At 35.1% G+C, this 21,424-nt stretch overlaps 1 protein-coding gene across 7 annotated transcripts in view; it reads left to right on the top strand.

The window, feature by feature from the left end:
• The window catches only part of SCN9A (sodium voltage-gated channel alpha subunit 9), a 162,074-nt gene that overhangs the window by 129,213 nt on the left and 11,437 nt on the right, over positions 1-21,424 (top strand). For 6 of the 7 annotated variants that reach the window (XM_041774197.1, XM_041774196.1, XM_041774200.1 and 3 more), the window contains 6 exons: positions 3,985-4,139; positions 8,027-8,200; positions 11,073-11,195; positions 15,255-15,536; positions 16,192-16,245; positions 17,191-17,328. In XM_041774197.1, coding sequence (XP_041630131.1) covers positions 3,985-4,139; positions 8,027-8,200; positions 11,073-11,195; positions 15,255-15,536; positions 16,192-16,245; positions 17,191-17,328 — 926 coding nt within the window. Of the gene's footprint in view, positions 1-3,984; positions 4,140-8,026; positions 8,201-11,072; positions 11,196-14,890; positions 14,928-15,254; positions 15,537-16,191; positions 16,246-17,190; positions 17,329-21,424 lie in introns of all 7 variants that reach the window. The other variant, XM_041774198.1, reaches the window with a different exon arrangement.

Here is a 21,424-nt window from a genome sequence, read left to right as displayed (position 1 = left end):
TATGGATGAAATACTTTAGAGAATTTAGAAAGTTTTAAGAAGTGTTAAAAAAAGCCCCATTTCCTAATCAATTTTTACATTAATTATATGATTATACTATTATATTTTTATTAATAGGTAATCTTTCTTGGAAAAGGTCGATGGAAGTTATTTTTTTTGTTTGGGGCAGTGGGGGGGTGGGGAGCATTGGCTTAACATGATGAAACCCAGTATAGACTTTATGAAATGTATCACGAGAACAAATTAATGAAACCACCCAAAAGAAATAGCATTTACCCAAGGGGACCCATTAAAATGTTTGAGAGGTTCTCTGTTATGTTTACATTTAATTAATAGTCCTTTTAAAAAAGAATGTGTGATAACATTGCTAACCAGCTAGGTTGGAAATCTCTTAGGATATGCCTTTGCATAAAAGCCAGACAGGCAGTCGAACACTCCTGCCTCCAAATAAGGGTGAGAAACTCTCTGAGGTGTGATAAATCCTGAGGGCAATATTTATCAACATTCATCTCAGATAAAAAGTTTACTTTTCTAATTAGAATATATTATCTGTTTTCTTGCCTCAATCTTTTGAATAATATTTCTCTCCAATTTTAAGTGACACAAATAAATCTCAGATAGTAAAATCTTAAAGGGAAATTTTCTCCTCTGCTAATTATACTTGAGGCAGATAAATTCTGTTCTATCCTTAGTGTCACAAATGGGAAGATCTCATTCTTTTTTATGATTGAGTGGGAACTCATGGTATATATATATATATATGTATATATATATGTATATATATATATTCTTTATCCATTCGTCTATTGATGGACTTAGATATTATAAATAATGCTGAAATAAACATAGGGGTACATGTATCTTTTCAAATTAGTATTTTTGTTTTCTTTGGGTAAGTACCCAGTAGTGGAATTACTGGATCATATGGCATTTATTTTTAACTTTTTGAGGAACCTCCATACTGTTTTCTACAAGGGCTGTGCCAATTTACATTACCACCAACAGTACACAATGGTTCTGAAAGGAAAAAATTTTTAAAGATCAATTAATTGTAGTTCCTCCTTTTTCAATTCTTCCTTTTCTTCAAAATAACTGTGGTTGTTTTTTAAAATCAACTTTAATTTTTGAAATCTCAGTCATTATCTTTTTGGGTCTTTCTTGGTTATGGTTCTGTTCATCAGCCCTTTATGAAACTTTTTACTCCCTGACTTCTTTGCTGCAGCCCCTTACATGTATGTCTCTTCCACTTCTGCTCTGTCTCCTTCTCCTTCAGGGTTTTCTCTAATTCCGTCTGTCCTAGTGGTGTTCAGAAGAAAAAGAAAGTATGCATACATTTATCAGTTTATTTTAAATATACTGATATAAAGGATGTGTAGCACATGATTTACAAATAACATAAGCAACATTCCTTATTGTACATGCCCTATAGCTCATTGGTTCTCATAGAATGCTTTTGTTAAATTTTACCAAAGTTTTGGATGTGTAGATAACCAATGATTGCAGTTGATGAACAAGTATAGTTTTAACCTGAAGGTTGGTTGGTTATTTCACTTATGTTAATCAGTAAGCTAACAGTGAGACAAAGAAACTGTATGTCAGAACTTCACTCATTCATCAATGATGTTTGCAAATCTTAGATAACAGAATTTGAATAAGGAAAGAATATTTCCTCAATTTTTAGTGCTATTCCGTGTCATGACTATAAATATGACACCTTTACTGTTTTTTGTTTTTAAGATTTATTTATTTATTCATGAGAGATACACAGAGAGAGAGAGGCAGAGACACAGGCAGAGGGAGAACCAGGCTCCCCGCAGGGAGCCCGACGTGGGACTCCATCCTGGGTCTCCAGGATCACACCCTGGGCTACAGGCAGCGCTAAACCGCTGCGCCACCAGGGCTGCCCAGCACCTTTACTGTTTTATATATTTTATTAACATTTCCTGCATTACTTGTTAAGTTTACTCTAGAAAATCAGCAAACCCTGGTTTATAGCATTTGATGACTTTTGTAGTGTAAAGATCCCCACCATGGCTTATTTCAAACTACTGATGTGAGTTCACCAAATGTGGAGACACTACCAAATGAAGAGATGCCAGTAGTCCAATAGCATTTTGTACTTTGAAATTGTCATTTTATTTTTATAGTATGACAAATTTCCCTTGACTCAAATAGAAGACAGAAATGTATTCAAGAGTATAGATAATAGTAAAATGATTTGAAAGGGATATGTTTTTAAGATTTAGTCTTTTCAAAAGTAAGTTATAATTTTAAGTTCATATAATTTAACTTTTGATAATTGCTGCATTTAACAACAGACTTGCAAAAATGCCTGCCAATTTAACAATGAGTTATCAAAACTTATGTGAGCTGGCTCCAGCATGTCATTGCATTCTGTTCCTTAATATTACTGTTTTAGAATGCTCTAGATATGGCCTTTTCTTGGCCCTAAATAGATTTTTATATGTGTGACCTCAAAAATTCTCCTTTTCTAGCCCAGACTTTCCCCCTGAGCTTCAGATTCAGACCTCCAAATAACTACAGGACATTTGTATTTGGAAGTCGTACCAGCATTTCAAACTCGTTACCTGCCAAGTAGCCCTGCACCTGTGTTCTTCATTTCATTGCTGACATTCATCCATCTGTTCTGAGATCCTCCTATTCTCTTATACTGCATAACTAAATCCTGCTGATTTTACCTGCCAAACATGTCTTGAATCTATTACTGCTCTAATTCCTAACTAGAGTTGCCATGACCTATCCAGCTGTATTAAGGCTACTGAATGAGAACCCTAAATGGTTTTTTGCGTCTTCCCCTCCTTTTTTTCTCCTCTTCCAACTTATCCTCCATTCAACTGTTGGAGACATAAATATAGGTGTAATGTGCCTATATCATTTTCTGCTTACAACCATTCACTTACTCCCCAACATTTATAGAATATAGACCAAACTCCTTTATGTGGAAGAAAATCCTTTCCATAATCTAACCAACTTCTCTAACCTAATTTCTCACCCATGCCTCCACACTTTGCTTTCATCACAATTCTGAACTGCTTACAATTCCTATGCATAATACATTTTGCTCCCTCTTGGCCTGGAATTCCACCCATTCTCTTTTTGGCTAGTATTTTGACTCAATTCAGGTGTCAGATCTTCACAAAGCCTCTTCTGGTCTCTTAACAAATGAGCTGGGTGAGGTTTTCTGTGCTATCAATATAACACCTTTATATTTGTGATTTTAGTTGCCTTATCCAGTTAGTCATTTATTTCTCTATCTGCCTAGCCAAAACAAAAATTAAGTCCCCAGACGAGAGAAAACTATGTACATAGCTAAGTATATAAAAGATTAAAAGATAATAAATGGAGAAATTAATGAATAAGCCTAAGATTTTAAATAAAACGATCCTCAACTCACCTTGCAGCATATTTTACACCTAAAGTTCCAAACGTAGAGTTGTTTTTAATATAGAGTACTTGAAACAGTTTTATCTGCTTCTAATCAGTCTACTTTTTAAAAATTTTAGAAACTCCTACTAATTTTCTTCATATTATCTAGAATGAAGCTTTGTGAGGAACTTTTTTTTTTTTTAATAGAGTAGAAGGATCAGAAAATTGTAGATGAAATCCACATCAAGGAAAATTAGCAGAGAAGGTCCGGAAAAGCATTTTGTTCTCAGCTTTGAGTTTCATATTCATTCATTCCATGTTTGTCATGTATCCACACAGTGTTTGGACTGCAATAATGAAAAAAAAAAGTGCTTTAAACACTTTGGAAGAGATTGATGAGAAATCAAGAAAGTACAGAATATATTTTAAGTTAGAAATAATTGACAAGTTATTTTTAGTTGAATGTATTCAAGTTGAATCTATTCAAAGCAGCAGTGTTAGAAATTTTTCAGTTGAGGGATGTCACAGGGAAAGCTTTGCATAAGCATTTTATTTATTCTGAATATCAAGATTTTATATGCATGTCTCTCTTCTCAGGTTGTGTGCGGAGGTTCCCATGCTGCCAAGTTGACATAGAGTCAGGGAAAGGAAAAATCTGGTGGAACATCAGGAAAACCTGCTACAGAATAGTTGAACACAGTTGGTTTGAAAGCTTTATTGTTCTCATGATCCTGCTCAGTAGTGGTGCTCTGGTAAGTTATATGACACCTAAAGCAATCATTTGAGTCCCGCAGTATTTTTAATAAATGAGTTGGAGGATAAAAATATCATGAAAGTTGTTTTACCTAAAAATGAATCCCTATGATTAGTACTGGACAAACTTTTAGTTTAGTTCAGTAAATATTTACTAAGCACTACTCTAGGCCAGGCATTATTCTTGCTGCCTTGAATGCAAAGGTGGTTAAGATCCAGGTACTTTTCTCAATGAGTTCAGAGACCACTGTAGAGAGAGGCACAAGTGATTATAGAACTGGGATGTGTTAGTAAGTGAAGAATATAATTGATAAAGGTCTTTAGCAAGAGATGAACAATTGTCTGCTTGCACTTTCAGGAAAGTAGCTGATTTTTTTTTGCAAGATCTAGAAAGATGAATAGAATTTTCCAGCCAGGCATGGTGGGCTGGCTGAGGGAAACAAGTGTATATAAGGGAGCATTAAATATCATGATGTGTTCAGGAAATTAAAAGTTGTCGAGTTGTAGAACATGACATTGGAGGAAAAGCAAATAAAGGGAGGAGAGTGGTAGCCACTCTGTGACAAAGATAGGCAATGTCAGCTTATGAAGCATCTTGCAAAACAAACCATAATTTGGGGGTGAGAATGAGACACATTTCTTATGTGCATATACCAAGCACTTTCTATGAAAGTTGACAGGCATCTGGGAGAGTTACAAGTTCCCTGAGCCTTTTCTTACTCACTTTTCTTTCCCACTGACACAAACAGAGATGAACACTTAGAAGCCCAGTTCCAGCTAGAGATACCACTGGAAATTCCATTATACTAAAAAAAGAATACTCAAGAACTTTGTAAATTCCCTCACAGATAGTCTTCATGGACCTGGGATTGGATTTTACTTTACTTAAAGAAGCTAACCTCTTCCTATTTCACAGATTCTAGTGGAATATGAGACTTCCAAGTCAGAGACAAAGGATTTTATTCCTCATGACATTGGAAGCAACATGAACTTCAGCATGTTTGGGTTGCTCCCCTTAGTCCCCAGGTCTCATGGGGGCATGGCATGGGGATAAATGGTACACATAAATGCATTAGCATCACAGCTAAAGAGCACTAAATTTAGAGAACCCTGTCCTTTTTTTTTCCTTTCTTTCTTTTTAAGATAAGGGGAGCAGGAGAGGGGGAAAGAGAGAGAGAGAATCTTAAGCTGGGCATGGAGCCCAGTGTGGGACTCCATCTCACAACCCTGATCGTAACATGAGCTGAAATCAAGAGTCTGACTGAGCCACCCAGGTACCCCAAGGAACCCTGTCTTTTTATAGCAAGCAGTAAGAAACCTTGCTTTTTTGTCCCAGAGGCACTGTTTTGTCCCTCATAGTTGCTTGTTGCTAAAGCAACACTAAGAAATAGCCTGAGTAAAGAGCAGTCAGGTTCTTGCATCCTTGGCATACCCAACAAGTATATGTTGGGGTGCTCAGGGCCTACAGTGGATGACCTCTTTTGAAACAGAAGATAAATAAGAAAAATGCTTTTCTTCTTATCTGGTGGAATCCAAATAAGAATCTCAACAATATCTACATTATCTTGTATCCATCATAACTAAGGAAGTTTATTCTGTGTTGAGCCATACATGTAACTGAGACTTTTAGAAAGGAGAGTTAAAAAAAAAAGTTTAGAGTAATCCCTTGTTCAAAATATCTAAAAAGGAAGATGACATTTTTGGGAAGAGGCACTCTCCAAACCTCGGTTAGCCTGGGTAGTGCAATTGGTTAAGAATCTGACTCTTGATTTCAGCTGAGGTCCTGATTTCAGGGTCATGAGATGGAGCCCTGCATTGTGCTCCTCGTTCAGCATGGGACCTGCTTGAGGTTCTCTCTCCCTCTCCCTTGGCCCCTCCCCCTGCTCACTCCTGTGTTCTTTCTCTCTCTAAAGTAAATAAATAACATCATTAAAAAAAAAAACACACAACGCTGAAATTCAAATGAATGAATCATATGAGGAAGAAAAGGGAAAGGTATTTTAAGAAACTGCTATTTTTTACTCAGGGAGTTTGCTAATTGAACTAGATTTTTTAAGTACCTGTCTATAAAATAAACAAAAAAATAACAGCTGAGTTAGTACATAGTTATTTTTAAGATCCTTGCATAGGTTATTTTCGGTTAATCTTTATAAACAATCCTGTGAAGTTATTATTGTTTTGCTTATTTTACCAATGAGGAAATTGGGCAGAGAGTTTAAAAAGTTGTTTAAAAAAATAAATAAAATAAAATAAAAATTAAATTAAATTAAATTAAATTTTAAAAGTTGTTTAATGTCCCAAAGTTAGTAAATGACAAACCTATAACTTACCTGAGGTCTGAAGTCACAACCACCATATTTTTCACTGATTTCTGGCTCCTCAGAAAGGAGAGTACACGCCATGTAGAAACAAATGAGCAGTTACTGAAATGAGTAACAGTAAAACCTGCACTACACATTAATGTTGCCCTTGCCTCCTTGCTCCCATATCCACGAAACTAGTCCTGGAGGTTAGCCAGGAGCCCTGCAGGCTGAATCTGGTTTCCAGCTCTAGAACCAGTCAAAATAAGGTGTACTCAGGCAGGGTACCTGGTTTTCAGCCTCAAGACTTACTAGTTACTGGTCCAGCTCTGCACCCCAGTTCCAGGAATAGCACTCTTTGTTCTTTGTGATCAAGTCCCTTTGTTACCTTTGCATTTCTAATACTAAAGCGTTGCCATACTGTCTGGGAAGCTGCCAGACTCCTCCACAACTTGCAGAAGGGAGGCCAGAAAATCCTGAGGGCTGGAAGTTTTCCTTTGCACTTCAGTGGCACTGACATTCAAAACCTCAGTCAGCTGCTAGAACCTTCTTTTACCATCTTAGTAAGTCTGCTCATTCTGTGCCCCAACTTCTCTGCGTGCTTCAATATTGATACCAACAGTATGTAATAAGTGTGAAGGATCATTTTAAAAGTAGAAGAACTTGGAATAAGAAGAATTCCAATGGCTTTGGGTAGGTAATGTAATGTACCATTAAGGATACAACTCCTTTTGCCTCATGTTCTTCAACAAAGTGAATATTGTTTCACCTTGAAAGAGAAAATTCTACTGCTTCAGACCTGTTTAGGTCAGCAGTATTTTCAGTGTCTGAGGTGATCTCAATTCATTAAATCTGTTCTAATTACTTCTCAAGGGACTAGTGGCTATGACCACAGAATATCATCTATTACTTACTGAAAGTTCCAGAAGAGTGTCAGGAAGTGCCACATTCATCAAATGAATGTAATGGTGATTTGAAGAAGTAAAGCTCTCAATGAATGATAAAATACTGTGCAGAATTCAAAGAAAGAAGCCATCCTCTGTGTTCTACAGCCCGATGAGCTACTGCACTTGTCCTTTCAGCAAACCTTCCCTTGCCTTCTGCTGTGTTCTTGACACAGTGTGAGGCACTGGGAATGCACAAGCATGTAAAAACTGAAGGAGATCTCCAAATCCTACTGGTGGGTGTGAAGGAGAGTGCAGGGTGAGAAAGATAAATATGACGGACCAATCTGGGAATCATGTTCTAAATTATTAAGATTCATCCAATTTGAAGAGAGGTAAAGGGGAGTCAGAGGAAGTAGAAATCACTGTAAGTATCAAAGATGAGTATTCCTTTAGAAGATTATAAATAATTTTATTCTTTGCACCCTTTCTCTTAACCTCTGGTGACCAGTGGCACATACTAGTGAGAAGTCTAGGATGAAGTGTTACATAGTAGCTGTAAACCAGAATAAAGTCAGCTAGCCCATAATAGTATGTATGTTTCAGTGTAAAATTCTCCATCAGAATTTTATTTCCAGTCTTTGTTATGAATCATAAGCCTTAAGTTGGACGTGAGTTGAAATTTGAATACTATTTTCACAGGCTTTTGAAGATATATATATTGAAAAGAAAAAGACCATTAAGATTATCCTGGAGTATGCTGACAAGATATTCACATATATTTTCATTCTGGAAATGCTTCTAAAATGGGTGGCTTATGGTTATAAAACGTATTTCACCAATGCCTGGTGTTGGCTGGATTTCTTAATTGTTGATGTAAGTTGGGTTTATTCTTATAAATAAGTGTTCTGAAGGACATTTAGTAATGTTTGTTATCATATTTTAATTTTGGTTAGCTTTTTGTACTTTCAGACTATAGCTTCATGGTTTTTTTTTTGAAATATTAATGTAGCCAATAGAAATATATCTGTAAGGAGTATTAAAAGGGAAATTTGGCAGTGACTATGGATTATTTTCTGTACCATTCTAACATTTATAAGTTACTTATGCGTATGTTTTCTGCAATCAGAGAAAATTTGATTTTATATACATGTATATATATGTGTGATTTGAATATCATTCCTGTTGGGAAGAACAAAGTGAAAACCTTGGTGGTGAAGGGTGGGAATGAAAAAGGCAGAGGCCCAGATTAAGAAGATAAAACATTGGGGCACCTGGGTGGCTCAGTCATTGAGCATCTGCCTTCAGCTCAGGTCATGATCCTGGTGTCCTGGGATCGAGTCCCACATCAAGCTCCCCGCGGGAAGCCTGCTTCTTTCTCTGCCTATGTCTCTGCCTCTCTCTGTGTGTGTTTCTCATGAATAAATAAATAAAATCTTAAAAAAATAAAACATTGATTTTTTTTTACAATATAAAATTAGAAAATAAAAGAGGATAAGGAATATTCAAGTCTCATATGTTAGCTGAAAGTTATGTAAAAGTATAGTGCTAAAGCTAAATAACTCTGGGTTTAGGAGTTTGAGAGGCATGGAATTTCAAAATATTGATCTCTGTCTCAGTGAGAGGGAAAACCAGAATGAGTCACAATCCTATCCCCCCTGAAACATCCAATTTACATTTCATCTCTAGAGTGGCAGTGAAGCAGAGAAATAGGCACTGGCAATTTCAAGTAATAAATTCAGAGAACTATTCAAAACTTGAATGATGGAAAATATATAAGAATGCTTCAGTATATGCATTATTTTTAACAAAGCAAGTATTTTGAAGGAGTCTTGTTGAAATAGGAAAGAAATCCTAAAACAGCTGCGAGAGTAAGGCACTGCAAATAGAAATGGTGCAACATTCAATTTATCGATTTATTATTATTTAGTATATTTTATTTTATATCTTGATATAATTTAATATCACATATAATAGTGACCTTATTATATTTTATATTATTTTAAAAGGCTTTCTAAATTCATGACCTCAGTTTCCCAATCTAATTTTTCTTAGAATGATTATGTTTTTCCATCTTCTGTTAATTCTCCCAGATTTTCCAAATTCTAGTCTTTGTGACTAAGGAAGGAACAACTTAAAATCAGTTACAGTTCTGAGAGATATTTTTTACATCTGATGTCTAGAATTAGAGGGCAGTATGAAATTTTTTTTTATAGTCTTAACAAGTGCTTCAGCATTTAACTGAGAATTTGCATCAAATTTTCCGAAAAGATAAAGATAGCATCATTCATAGATATCAAAATTGCGAGTAAGCATGACTATACATAGCCACATCTGCAAAATTAACCCAAAACTCATCATATCTACTCAAAAGTTCAGTTTCTCAACTGTCATCCAAAGCTCAGTAAACTCTTTTTTAACAGATCAATATATAAAACATTGCAAACAATAACATTTTTGTTTTCTATATTGGTGATATGCAAAAACAATTTTTTTTCCTGATGTAGCTATACATTACACCTCCTATGTTCTTTTGGACCTTCTCTGTAAGAACTCTGATTTTTGATACCTTATATTAGTGATTCCATATGAATTGTTTTTCAATTTACTTTTATATATGTTACCTCATTACTAGCTGGAAAAATAAGGAGTAAGGTAAATGCTTTTGTAACATAATAAATTTTTTACTCTGTCACTAGTTTAATATAAGGAGGTTGACTCCCAGGTGTTCCCATCCCATGGAAAATTTCAATCTTTTCATCAGTACTTAATTCATAATGAAGCACTGCATTCCGGACATTGTTCTTAGACATTGTTTCCTGCTACATACAGTGTAAAAACAAATGAATATTTTAAATGGACCTTACTGAGAGACTGAATGCATTACAGATCCAGATGTAAGGTCATTGAGGAGCTTATTGCTCTTTTACCAAAATGTGTATTGATTTTATTTCTATCCATGTTCCTTCCTCTAAGATAGTTTATGATGAGAACACAACTTTCTGTTGGATACTGGTTATGGTCATTGTGGCAGGTCTAATGTGATGAAGTTCTGTATGTCTATGTTGATTGTAAAGCCAGTGAGATCACCTACTCTTAAGTTCTCATCAATACAATTGAGATTTTTCTCCCACTATTACTAGGTAAATCCTTTGGTGCCAGTTCCGAGAAATTACAAGGCAGAACTATCTCGTGGGAAATTAGCTCCATCTCAGAATCATGAATCTTCAAAATGTTTTTGAAGGTTTATAGTAGGACTAAGATTTGGTTGAGTTAATGCCACACTCATGACTTAGCTTCAGAATCACACATTTTGTTATGCCCTAGGTTTTATTATAATTGAAATTTTGATTGTTGTTCTAATTAAATGTAAAGCATAAATGTATAACATAAGTTGCTCACATTAAATATATAGCATATCTAATTAAATATATCAAGCGTAAATTCTGATTTAATAAGCAAGAACATAATCATTGACCACAAAGAGTGTGAAAAGCATGTGTGATTTTTATTGACAGAGAAATAACCTACTTTCCTTCTACTATTCTTTTTATTTTTATTAGCCTTCCTTTAAAGCTATGTCCTTACAAGAGCATTCATCTTATCTATTTTTAGGCTATCAATCGACAATTTGATATATAAAATATGATTCTTGCTTATCTGTGCTTAGTGATCTTTGAAATTGACTTTTCGTCTTTATGCTTTATTATTTCATTGGAATGATTAATGAAAATTTTATTTTTTGTAGGTTTCTTTGGTTACCTTAGTTGCAAACACTCTTGGCTACTCAGACCTTGGCCCCATTAAATCCCTTCGGACACTTAGAGCTTTAAGACCTCTAAGAGCTTTATCTAGGTTTGAAGGAATGAGGGTAAGAAAATGCTAAACTTTCTAATATCTTTATTTTCTAAATGGAATATAAAATATGAAAAAAGTAAGTCTGTAGAAATTATGGGCTGTTTATATGTACATATGTTTACATATCTACATATAGATGGGCTATTTATATATGTGTGTGTACATATGTATATACATAGTATTTAGTGCATATTGTTTAACAGAGTAAAATACAATAATGCCTCCTTCATGTAATATTGTTAGGCAGTAATTCAAATAAATGACTTTTCCTTTTTTAAATGAAAATCTTCTCTATGCTAGGAAATTTAAGTGAATGGGGCACTATTCATTCTGATACCATCTCCCATATACAAGTTATCGGGGACTTGCCTGTATCCAGTGCTCATAAAATATTCTTTCAAGAGCTATGCTGGGTAGGACTCGTAAGAAAAAACAGTGAAGTGACATCAGCCACCACCTTAAATTTCATCCTTAAAACAAATGTTTCAATGAAAGTAGAATTATCTCCAGATTACATTTGACAAAACTAAAGCTCTGAGAATTTACATAATTTGTACTAGGCTGCATGGTGCCAAAAAAGAGATTATTTTGTAGAGACAAACAAGGTGAGACAAATAATGACCTGTAGCAACTTAGCTTTAAGAACTGTATTAAAAGGGCACTCTCAGATGCCTGGGTTGCTCAGTGGTTAAGTGCCTGCCTTCGACCCAAGGCATGATCCTGGAGTCCCGGGATTGAGTCCCACATCAGGCTTCCTGCATGGAGCCTGCTTCTCCTTTTGCCTGTGTCTCTGCCTTTCTCTCTGTGTCTCTCATGAGTAAATAAATAAAATCTAAGAAAAGAAAAAAAAAAAGAACTGTATTAAACCAGCAACTTCATAAAATACATGGAGGACAATGACCTTATTTTCTCTACTTAGTCAATACCCTCATTTATAGCTGCTCTTCTCAAATTTTCCTCTCACCAGCTTTACACTTGTTTTTTCCTGCTTCTGCTGTTCTCTTGGCTGTAGTGCTTCTCCCTGCCCTGTCTCAACCCTAACTTATCAATATAGCAGACAGTTATCTACCCAAGCCATTAAGCCTTAATTTAAATTTGCTTTGTCTCTTCACCACTGAGCATAAGTAGGCATCTTCCCTCTATGTTCAGACATACAAAATCCTTATTATATTGTTTTTTACTTATTTATCTGACTGCCTCTCTACCTGTAGTTCCCTGAATAACTCAACATGTAGATTAGTTTGTCTCACTTATCTCACTGCTCTTCCACATGTGATCCGCAGACCAGCCATCAACGTCATCTGAGAACTTATTAGAAATGCAGATGCCCAGGCCCAGCTCCAGACATACTGGATCATAAACTCTGGGATGGGGCTCAGAAATCTGAATATCAGAGGTCTTTTAGTCTAGCAGGTCTTCGGTGTTATCTCTGCTATGACTGTCATGTCTACTGCTTAATGCATCCAGTGTACAATGGCTTCCAGGTATATGAGAGATTATGATTATACAAAAAAAAATCATAAGAATAAGTCAATTCTTTTTATCACATGAGAATTGAAAAATTACAATGGCATTGGAATCCATTGGCATTAACTTCAGTTTTTGAGCATTTGTAGAATGTTACAATTTCTCTAGAGCTTAAGATTGATTTCTGAACTCAAACAGACAGTATACTGCATTTTCATGAATGAAGAATATACTTTCCCCTACAAAACTACTTCCCTCAGTGATTAAGCAAGCTCATTATTTTACTCTCTTTCCTCTTTATCTATTATAGAGCTGAACTGGATGCAGGAGAATGTCTTAATATTTTTGAAGGACCAGATATGTCTCTTAGGCATTTATTAACCATACAAAAAAAGGGTATGTTCTTTAACACTGCAGGATGATTCTGAAGAATAAATGAAATAATTATTTGAGGCATTTTGTAGTTAGCTTCCTTTGAGTCTTGAGGCTCTTTAAGCTTATTGACTTTCCCAAAGTACTTCCCATCAGAACAATATGTACCTATCTCCCTCAGAGACCCACCATTGCTCACATTCTTTCAGCAAACATTTTTTTAAACATTTATTTATTCTATTTATTTATGATAGACAGAGAGAGAGAGAGAGAGAGAGAGAGGCAGAGACACGGGAAGAGGGAGAAGCAGGCTCCATGCCGGGAGCCCGATGTGGGACTCGATCCCGGGACTCCAGGATCATGCCCTGGGCCAAAGGCAGGCGCTAAACCACTGAGCCACCAAGGAACCCCCTCAGCAAACATTTTAAACACCAGCTATGTGTTTATATTATGCTATATGCTATAGAAAGAGTACATGGTGAAGAGACTCAGTTCCCCAACACAGAGTGGGGACAAGAATCATGGAGACACAGGGGAACAGTAGTTATTCTATGATATCAGCTATAAAATAGTAAGCACACAGTACTACAGAAACATGGTGGTTGGAGTGGCCACTTGGAAAAGTCTAAGGCCTCACAAGGAGTTGCCATTGGAGCCATAACTGAACGAGTGGGCCCAAATCTCAAGCACACAGGCATCCCAGGCAGAGATGCAACCTGATGGGGAAGCACAGGGTTGAGTGTGCAAGGCATGTCTGAGCGATGACTAGAAGGTGAATATGCCTAGGTGATAAGCACAGTGGGGAGGGAGGTCAGCAGGAAGTGAGAATGAAAGCATAGGCCTGCGCAAGAGTTGGCCACTTTGAACTTTACTGTCTACTCTTGTTTTTCCTAATCCTTTTAGTGTCATGTACACTATAAGAATCTCATAAAAATATGGATAATCTCTTCATTTAAAAAGTACAGCCATATGTTTTTCATATAATTTCATGCCCACATGGAACCTCAACAGGCCCATGGACCTCTGGGTGATAACTATTGCTCTAGCCCAGAGGTCAACGAACTAGGCTACCCACAGGCTGGTTGCCTGTTTCGTAAAGGAAGTTTTACTGCCTCTCAGCCATGTCCATTTGTTTATAATTTATTGCCATAGTGACAGAATTGAATAGTTTCAACAGAGACCACATAACACTCAAAGCCTAAAAATACTTAAGAAAGCGTTTGCTAATTCCTGCTCTAAACGATATTAAAAGTAAGTCAGAGATCTTAATGTTTCACCATTTGGAAAAAAGAGGGTGCACAGTGCTCTTACTTAAAAAATCAGTCTTTAACACATTTGGATTCAAATTTAGGCTAGAGATGAAGTATAAAAAGACAGGTTTTGAAAGAGGAAATAATTAGGAAAATCTGGAGAATGATAAACGCTACAGTAGTCTTCCTGCAGGAACACTGGAGTGGCACGAGGCACTGGTGCTTAATAGCAGTGGAAATGCTGAAAAGCAGAAATAAAGGAAATATTAAAGATAAACTATTTTTATTTTAACCAAGGCAAGCATTATCTATATTTAGCTAAGGATTTATATGTATAAAGCATATTTAGGCTTAGAATAATAAATTTGAAAAGGTGCCTCTCTTTAAGCAGATGGAGAAAGAGTCCCAGAGACTTAATTGAATTCATGTATCACACACCTAACCAAACCAATTAAATAAAAGGTTTCATATAATAAAAGACTCCTAACCTCAACTCCTGCTTACATACACAATAGTTTCTCTATCTGAAAGAATTTTAGCACTGGTCATTCTAGGATTATGAACCTTTAAATGTACATTTTTATTTGTCATACTTAGGAATTTCTTTTTTTTTTCCTAGAGTATGCAGATTTACGACTTCACCTTACATATATCAGGTTTTTGGTTTATTATTTTTATTTTTTTATTTATTTAAGCTGTGGTATCATTTTAATCACTTTGTTTTGCATTGCTGCTAATAGTTTCAATGTGTGTGTATCATCTATTTTAGTAAACTTGTTGTTCATAGGCTCCTATCTCACTTTGTCTCGTTTGGCATACTACTTGAGCATAGACATTCAATTAATACATGTTGGTTGGTGACTTGATGTCTTAAACGTGTAAGGGTGGCTTTTCTAATTTGATTCTGCATTGTGCTTCATTAATGTTGACCATTTAACATTTTTACTAATCCTAATCTTCCTTTTCTTCCTTTTGAATTCTAGGTGGTTGTGAATGCACTTATAGGTGCAATTCCATCCATCATGAATGTTCTCCTGGTGTGTCTTATATTCTGGCTAATATTTAGCATTATGGGCGTAAATTTGTTTGCTGGGAAGTTCTATGAGTGTGTTAATACAACAGATGGGTCACGTTTTCCAACAAATCTAGTTCAAAATCATTCCGACTGTTCTGCACTGATGAATGTTAGTCAGAATGTACGATGGAAGAATCTGAAGGTGAACTTTGATAACGTTGGACTTGGTTACCTGTCTCTGCTTCAAGTTGTAAGTGAGCCTTGTCATGATTGCTCATTATTTTAGTAGACACTAGATGAGGGATAGAAGGCATTCTTTAAATAATCTATTACCTAAAAATTAAAGATAATGTACTTTATGACTTTAAAAAGGAGACCGGGTCTTTCTTAGATTATTTGCCTATAAAATATGAGTTAAGAAGCATGTACCGTTGCATTTGAGAGTCATTAATTCATAATTGACTTCTGGTGTCATTTGGCTCCTCACCATTGCACCATCTGAATATTGATCCAAAAATAGTTTTTTGACTGCCAGTTTTACACTACATGGGAATGGGAAGAACTTCCCACTATCATAGAGGATCCTTAAGAAATGGAGGAAAAATGTTTCCTACCTTATTCATAAAATTCTCTCTGCCTCTGGAAAAATTAAGGTTCATGTACAATACTTGTAGGAATTATAACAACTTGGAAATAATTAACTAGAACTAAGATTTAGAATGTGACTGGGACTATGTCCTTTTTGTTCTTGATATAGCGTCTTTAAATTATATTGATATTCTGAAGTACAGTAAAATTCAGTGATTTGATGTCACTTAATAGATGTAACAATAAATGAACTAAACTCATGTATGGCTATTTTAGAATATCAGCTTCACATCCAGATTTTATTGTTATATTTATAGGCAACATTTAAGGGATGGATGGATATTATGTATGCAGCTGTTGATTCTGTTAATGTAAGTATTTTTTCCTATATATATTTTTTATTGAAGTTCAATTTGCCAACACATAACATATAGTATAAACACCCAGTGTAATTATTGATCAATATTACACTAAACTTACAATTTTAAGTTTGGTTCAGCCATTTTCAAACAGTGACTCCAAGGAAACTTTGGCATGTACACACAAAATGAACTCCCACCTAATAGTAGACTAGCAATTATGCCCGCAGCATTTGGAGACAGAGCTTGCTCAAATCTGTCCTGTCATATCATATGAGCTCTGCAACTGACTTTGAACAAATTACTTTGCCTCTCTCAGCCTGTTCATTGAAAAAAAAATTCAATATCCACCTCATGGTATTGTTCTGAAGATCCAAAAAAAAAAAAATGTAAGTAGAGCTGGCAATAATAAGCACTCAATAAATATGTTTATTGAGATAAAAATTGAGTAACAAATGTTATTCATGGATTTTAAAAATTTAATTCAGTTTCTATTGTTTTTATATTTAAAATGCTGTGGAAGGGTTTACGTGAAATGAATTCCATGCTGAGAAGGTTAAATCCACTGAAGACATTTCTGTCATCAAATGAAGAAAAATAATCAACAGAATTTCTATAAATTTGGTTATCACTTCTATCACAGTTTTTTTGTTCTGGAAATAAAAAACATACATTAGGTCATTTACCTCCAGTCTGAGAACAAGTAGTACATATGGTTAAGTCCTTTTTTAATCATTTGAAGATTATATTCATGTACAAAGTAGCATGTAATAAATATTTACTTAATGTTGAATACATGTTTAAGAATATTTATGCTGATCCTTAACATGCTGTGACTTCCGAGAAGCCAAGTTCACCTAGGAGATAGCACTGTTTGGATTAACTTGTTGTCCCATGTGAAAAAGAAAATGATTAATGTTATTGTCAACATACTGCTAATCTTTGTTAATTTTATAGGTAGACAAGCAGCCCATATATGAATACAATCTCTACATGTATATTTATTTTGTCATCTTTATCATCTTTGGGTCATTCTTCACTTTGAACTTATTCATTGGTGTCATCATCGATAATTTCAACCAACAGAAAAAGAAGATAAGTATCTTAATTCTTTTTTTACTGCACTGAAAAATATGAACAATTATTTTTCTAAAAACATAATGTGAAATTTAATCTTATATCAGTTAGTAATTAGCTTCACTAGAACTTCACTTATTTTTCAAATAATTGGCCAGAATACAGTACAGATATGCCTAATCTCATTAATCTCTGCATAGAAAATAATTGTCTCCTAAGTCATGACTATTTTTAAGTAATATAACAGTATTCAGTTTTTTCAATGTTCCCTATAAAGGACTAATAATTATTAATGAAGAAAAATGATGCACTATTTATTCAAAACACATTTCATTCATTCTCTGAGCCACTATTCTGTATGGTTATGTATTGGGCTGGCCCTTGACGGACAACACAGGATACGGTTCCTGAGCTCAAGGACCTATATTATAGCAGAAGAAAGGATACATGTAATGGAAATTAAGACTTGTTAAATGGTGCAAGTGAGATACTCTCCTGAGATTTCTGTTTCGTTACCCTTCACATCAACTGAATTAATTTCTTAGAGCTCCTGTAACCAAGTACACAAACTGATGGCTTCACACAACAGACATTTATTCTTTCTCAGTTATGGAGGCTTTAAGTCCAAAATCAAAGTAGTGGCAGGGCCATGCTCTCTTTAGAGTCTCTAGGGGAGAATCCTTCCTTGCATCTTCTAGCTTCTTGTAGTTCAAGTGTTACTTGGCTCACCACAGCATATCTTCAGTCTTTGCCTCTATGGTCGCATGGTGTTCTCCACTGTCTCTTTCCTTTTCCTTATAAGAACACTGGTCATATTGGATTAAGGGTCCACCCTACTCTAGTATGACCTCACCTTAAATTTAATTACATCTACAATGGCAATTATTATAGACTTTGTCTTATAAATGCGGGTAGCCACAGAGAGGTTCAGTGATTTACCCAAGATCCTGCATGTAATAAGTGATAATTTTAATAGTCAGTAGTTGATCCCATATACCTCATTTATTTTTTAAGTCCTCTACTATTGCTATCTCCCCAAATACTATAATATGGAATAGTGATAAGAGTAATAAGAAAAATTAATAAAAACAATGACAACCAAAAATAAGTGGACAGAGGAAAAAATAGTTGTAGGCATTGGAAGATGAACAAGAAGATATGTAGCAACTGAGAGAAAAATAAATAATCCATGGGGAAGGATAGAAAAATGTGTGAGCACATGCATAGGGCTAACAGAAGAGACAACAATCCCAGAGGAATAGCCTTCCATCCTGTTTGAAAGGAATTTGGAGATGGAGTTTTGGGATTTTGTTTTAAGTTTTTATTTAAATTACAATTAATTAACATATAGTGTAATATCAGTAGGAGGGGTACAATATAGTGACTCAACATGTCCATCCAACACCCACTGCATATCACAAGTCCCGCCTTAATCCTTATGCCCTTTTTAACAGTCCTCCCACCTACTTCCCCTCTGGTAATGATGGAGTTTTAAGAAGAGAAATTGTAAAAGACAAGGTCTTGCTTGAAAGCAGAACTAAAACGCCATATTAGATATTTTTCAGTAGGAGCTGATGTGTCATTGAGTTTTTTAAGCAAGGAAGCACATACAATCAGGACATTGGCATTAAGATTTGATGATGTGAAAAAAAAAGATTTGATGATGTGTCTGATTCTGTGTTAAGTACTCCACACATGTCATCTTAATTAGGTTTTATGACAAATCTAAAAGACATTGTAAACTCACTTCCCCTCAAAGAGGTTGTGTTACTTGCATGTGCTCTGACAGCTAGGAAGTAGCTTCATCACAGATCCAACAGGAGGGCTGTCTTCCAGAGACTATGAAAACTCAGTTCTGATTTAAAAAATGAATCCAGTAATGATATATGGAATGATTGGAAAGACCAAAGACTAGGTCTGACCCTGCATTACCTGCCACCTCAACCACATTTAAGTCTTCAAATTAGTCATTTGCAGCAATAGAGAATATGGGATATGTTCAATGAAAAGATGGTAGGGAGTAGAGTCTACAGTATTATCTGTGATTTGCAAGATAATAAAGCATCTAAGTCTCAATTTTCCTGTCATAGTTCACTGAGTTACCATGGCTGTAGCACCACTCACATGAAAAGATATGTTTCAACGACAGGAGTAGAATTCAGAGTGATTTTAAACATTGGCTTAGCCTCTCAGAAAAGATGGATGTGCATACAATGAAATATCATTGGACATGATTGATATTCACAAATGGAAGCAAATTTAGTAAATGTTAAATGTTATTTATGCTTACATTTTCAAATACAGGGTTTTTTTTTCAAAGTTGTTTTAAAATTCCATCTTTCATTCTTACATTTAGTATCTGAGAGTTACACTTAGCAAACATTATCGTACATTCATGTTTAGACAGAGAAGCTTTAAAAATTGATAATTAATCTTGAAAATAATTTTACAATGTATACTCTAATTTTCAATTTAATTGTATTTTTCAACTTTAGTCATTGTATATGTGTATATATGATATGCAAGCATATTCATATGATTCTCCACTATTCCCTGCATAGAATAAATTGGACATGTATCTAGATAAAGCCATGTGACCATGGACAGGACAGCCACAGCCCTCATTGCTTTAACCTCTTTGCTTTTAAATATTATTGAGATATTTAAAACATAGGATGGAGAAACATAGGATGGGTTGACACCATTACCATTACTCTCAGGCAAAAGTTACTAATTTAGAAGCACTGACAACTACCACCATCCCCTACCTTCCTTCCAGTATTTCATTTCCAATTTGAGTGAACCTTTGATTTACTGGCCTTTTCTGAATGGCTGCAGGTTTCTTTCTACCCTACTAAGAGACAGGACCAACACTTCAGTTAACCTACTGAGTAAGAGCCCTTATGCTAGATACTTTACATATATGAATTCATCTAATCCATAGCACAGGCTACTTAAAGTGGCATCTTTATACAAAAGTGTATACACTGGCCTAGTAAGGATAAATAGCTTATTTCAAATCAAGTAACAGGACCATGGGCAGCCAGGGTCCAAAGGTCTGTTTGACTTCAAATTTCATATTCTTTTCATAGTGTATTCTGCCTCTTAAGGTTTTTTAACTTCAGTACTTTGGTCTTAGCTCAAGGCTCTATCAAACTACCCATACCTCTTCTACTAACCAATCCCACTTTACTAGTTTTTTCCAAATACCCATCACTTTTACAAGTAATGTTTTCATTTAATAAGTTCATGTTATTTAGGGTTTAATTCATCAGAAAACATATTTTGGAAAATTAGAACACAAATTATAATAGGTTCAAGTTATAAAAGGGAAAAATATATAGTATATTTACACAAAGACCTAGTATTGACCTGGGTACATTCTAAGTAAAGCAACCTCTTTCAGTAACTATAATCTTATCAAGAAGATTAATAACAATGACAGTAACAGCAATTAACAATTATTGAGGGCATGTGTATCTAGCATTATGCTCAGTGTTTTGAATGTATTACCTCATTTAATCCTCCCAACTCTTGGAAGTGTAGCTACTCGAGTAATGATGGCATGATTTATCCTTAAAGAGATTAAGAAACTTGCCCAAAGACAACAGAGATAGGATCTGAACAAACCAGAAGTCTTAAGTACTATGTAATACACCCTTGACATAGTGTGTAACATTGAAAAAGACCACCCTGATTTACAGAGTGTCTTCCATCTAGCTTTTAAAGGAATACATTTTGCCCAAGGTCTCCAAAGCTACAGTAAAACCAAACCAAACAATAGAAGCTCTATTGGAGCATTTTATAATCTCCTAGTTTCACCCCACTTTTTGTTACTTTGGCAACCAAGGTATCATTAAGAGAAGTTAAAATTTACTACTTTGATGTTTACTTCTAATTTCATGGTTCTCTTCCCTGTGTTTTCCTAGCTTCTTCTGGTAGGTTCTTGACATGCTGTGGTAATCAGCCCTTGCAAATGAGTAGTTTTTTTTTAACATTGGCCTGAGGGCTGTCCCTGATGCCTAGCATCAATATGTAAGATAAATGCCAAATACTGTATATCAACTAGAATAAAGGTAAATTATGACACGTTGAGAAAGAAAAGGGAATCTGG

This window comes from Vulpes lagopus, chromosome 11, assembly GCF_018345385.1.
Source record: "Vulpes lagopus strain Blue_001 chromosome 11, ASM1834538v1, whole genome shotgun sequence".
NCBI classification, from domain to species: domain Eukaryota; kingdom Metazoa; phylum Chordata; class Mammalia; order Carnivora; family Canidae; genus Vulpes; species Vulpes lagopus.
The sequence above is the reverse complement of the archived record's forward strand: the minus strand, read 5'-3'. Positions and strand labels throughout refer to the sequence as shown.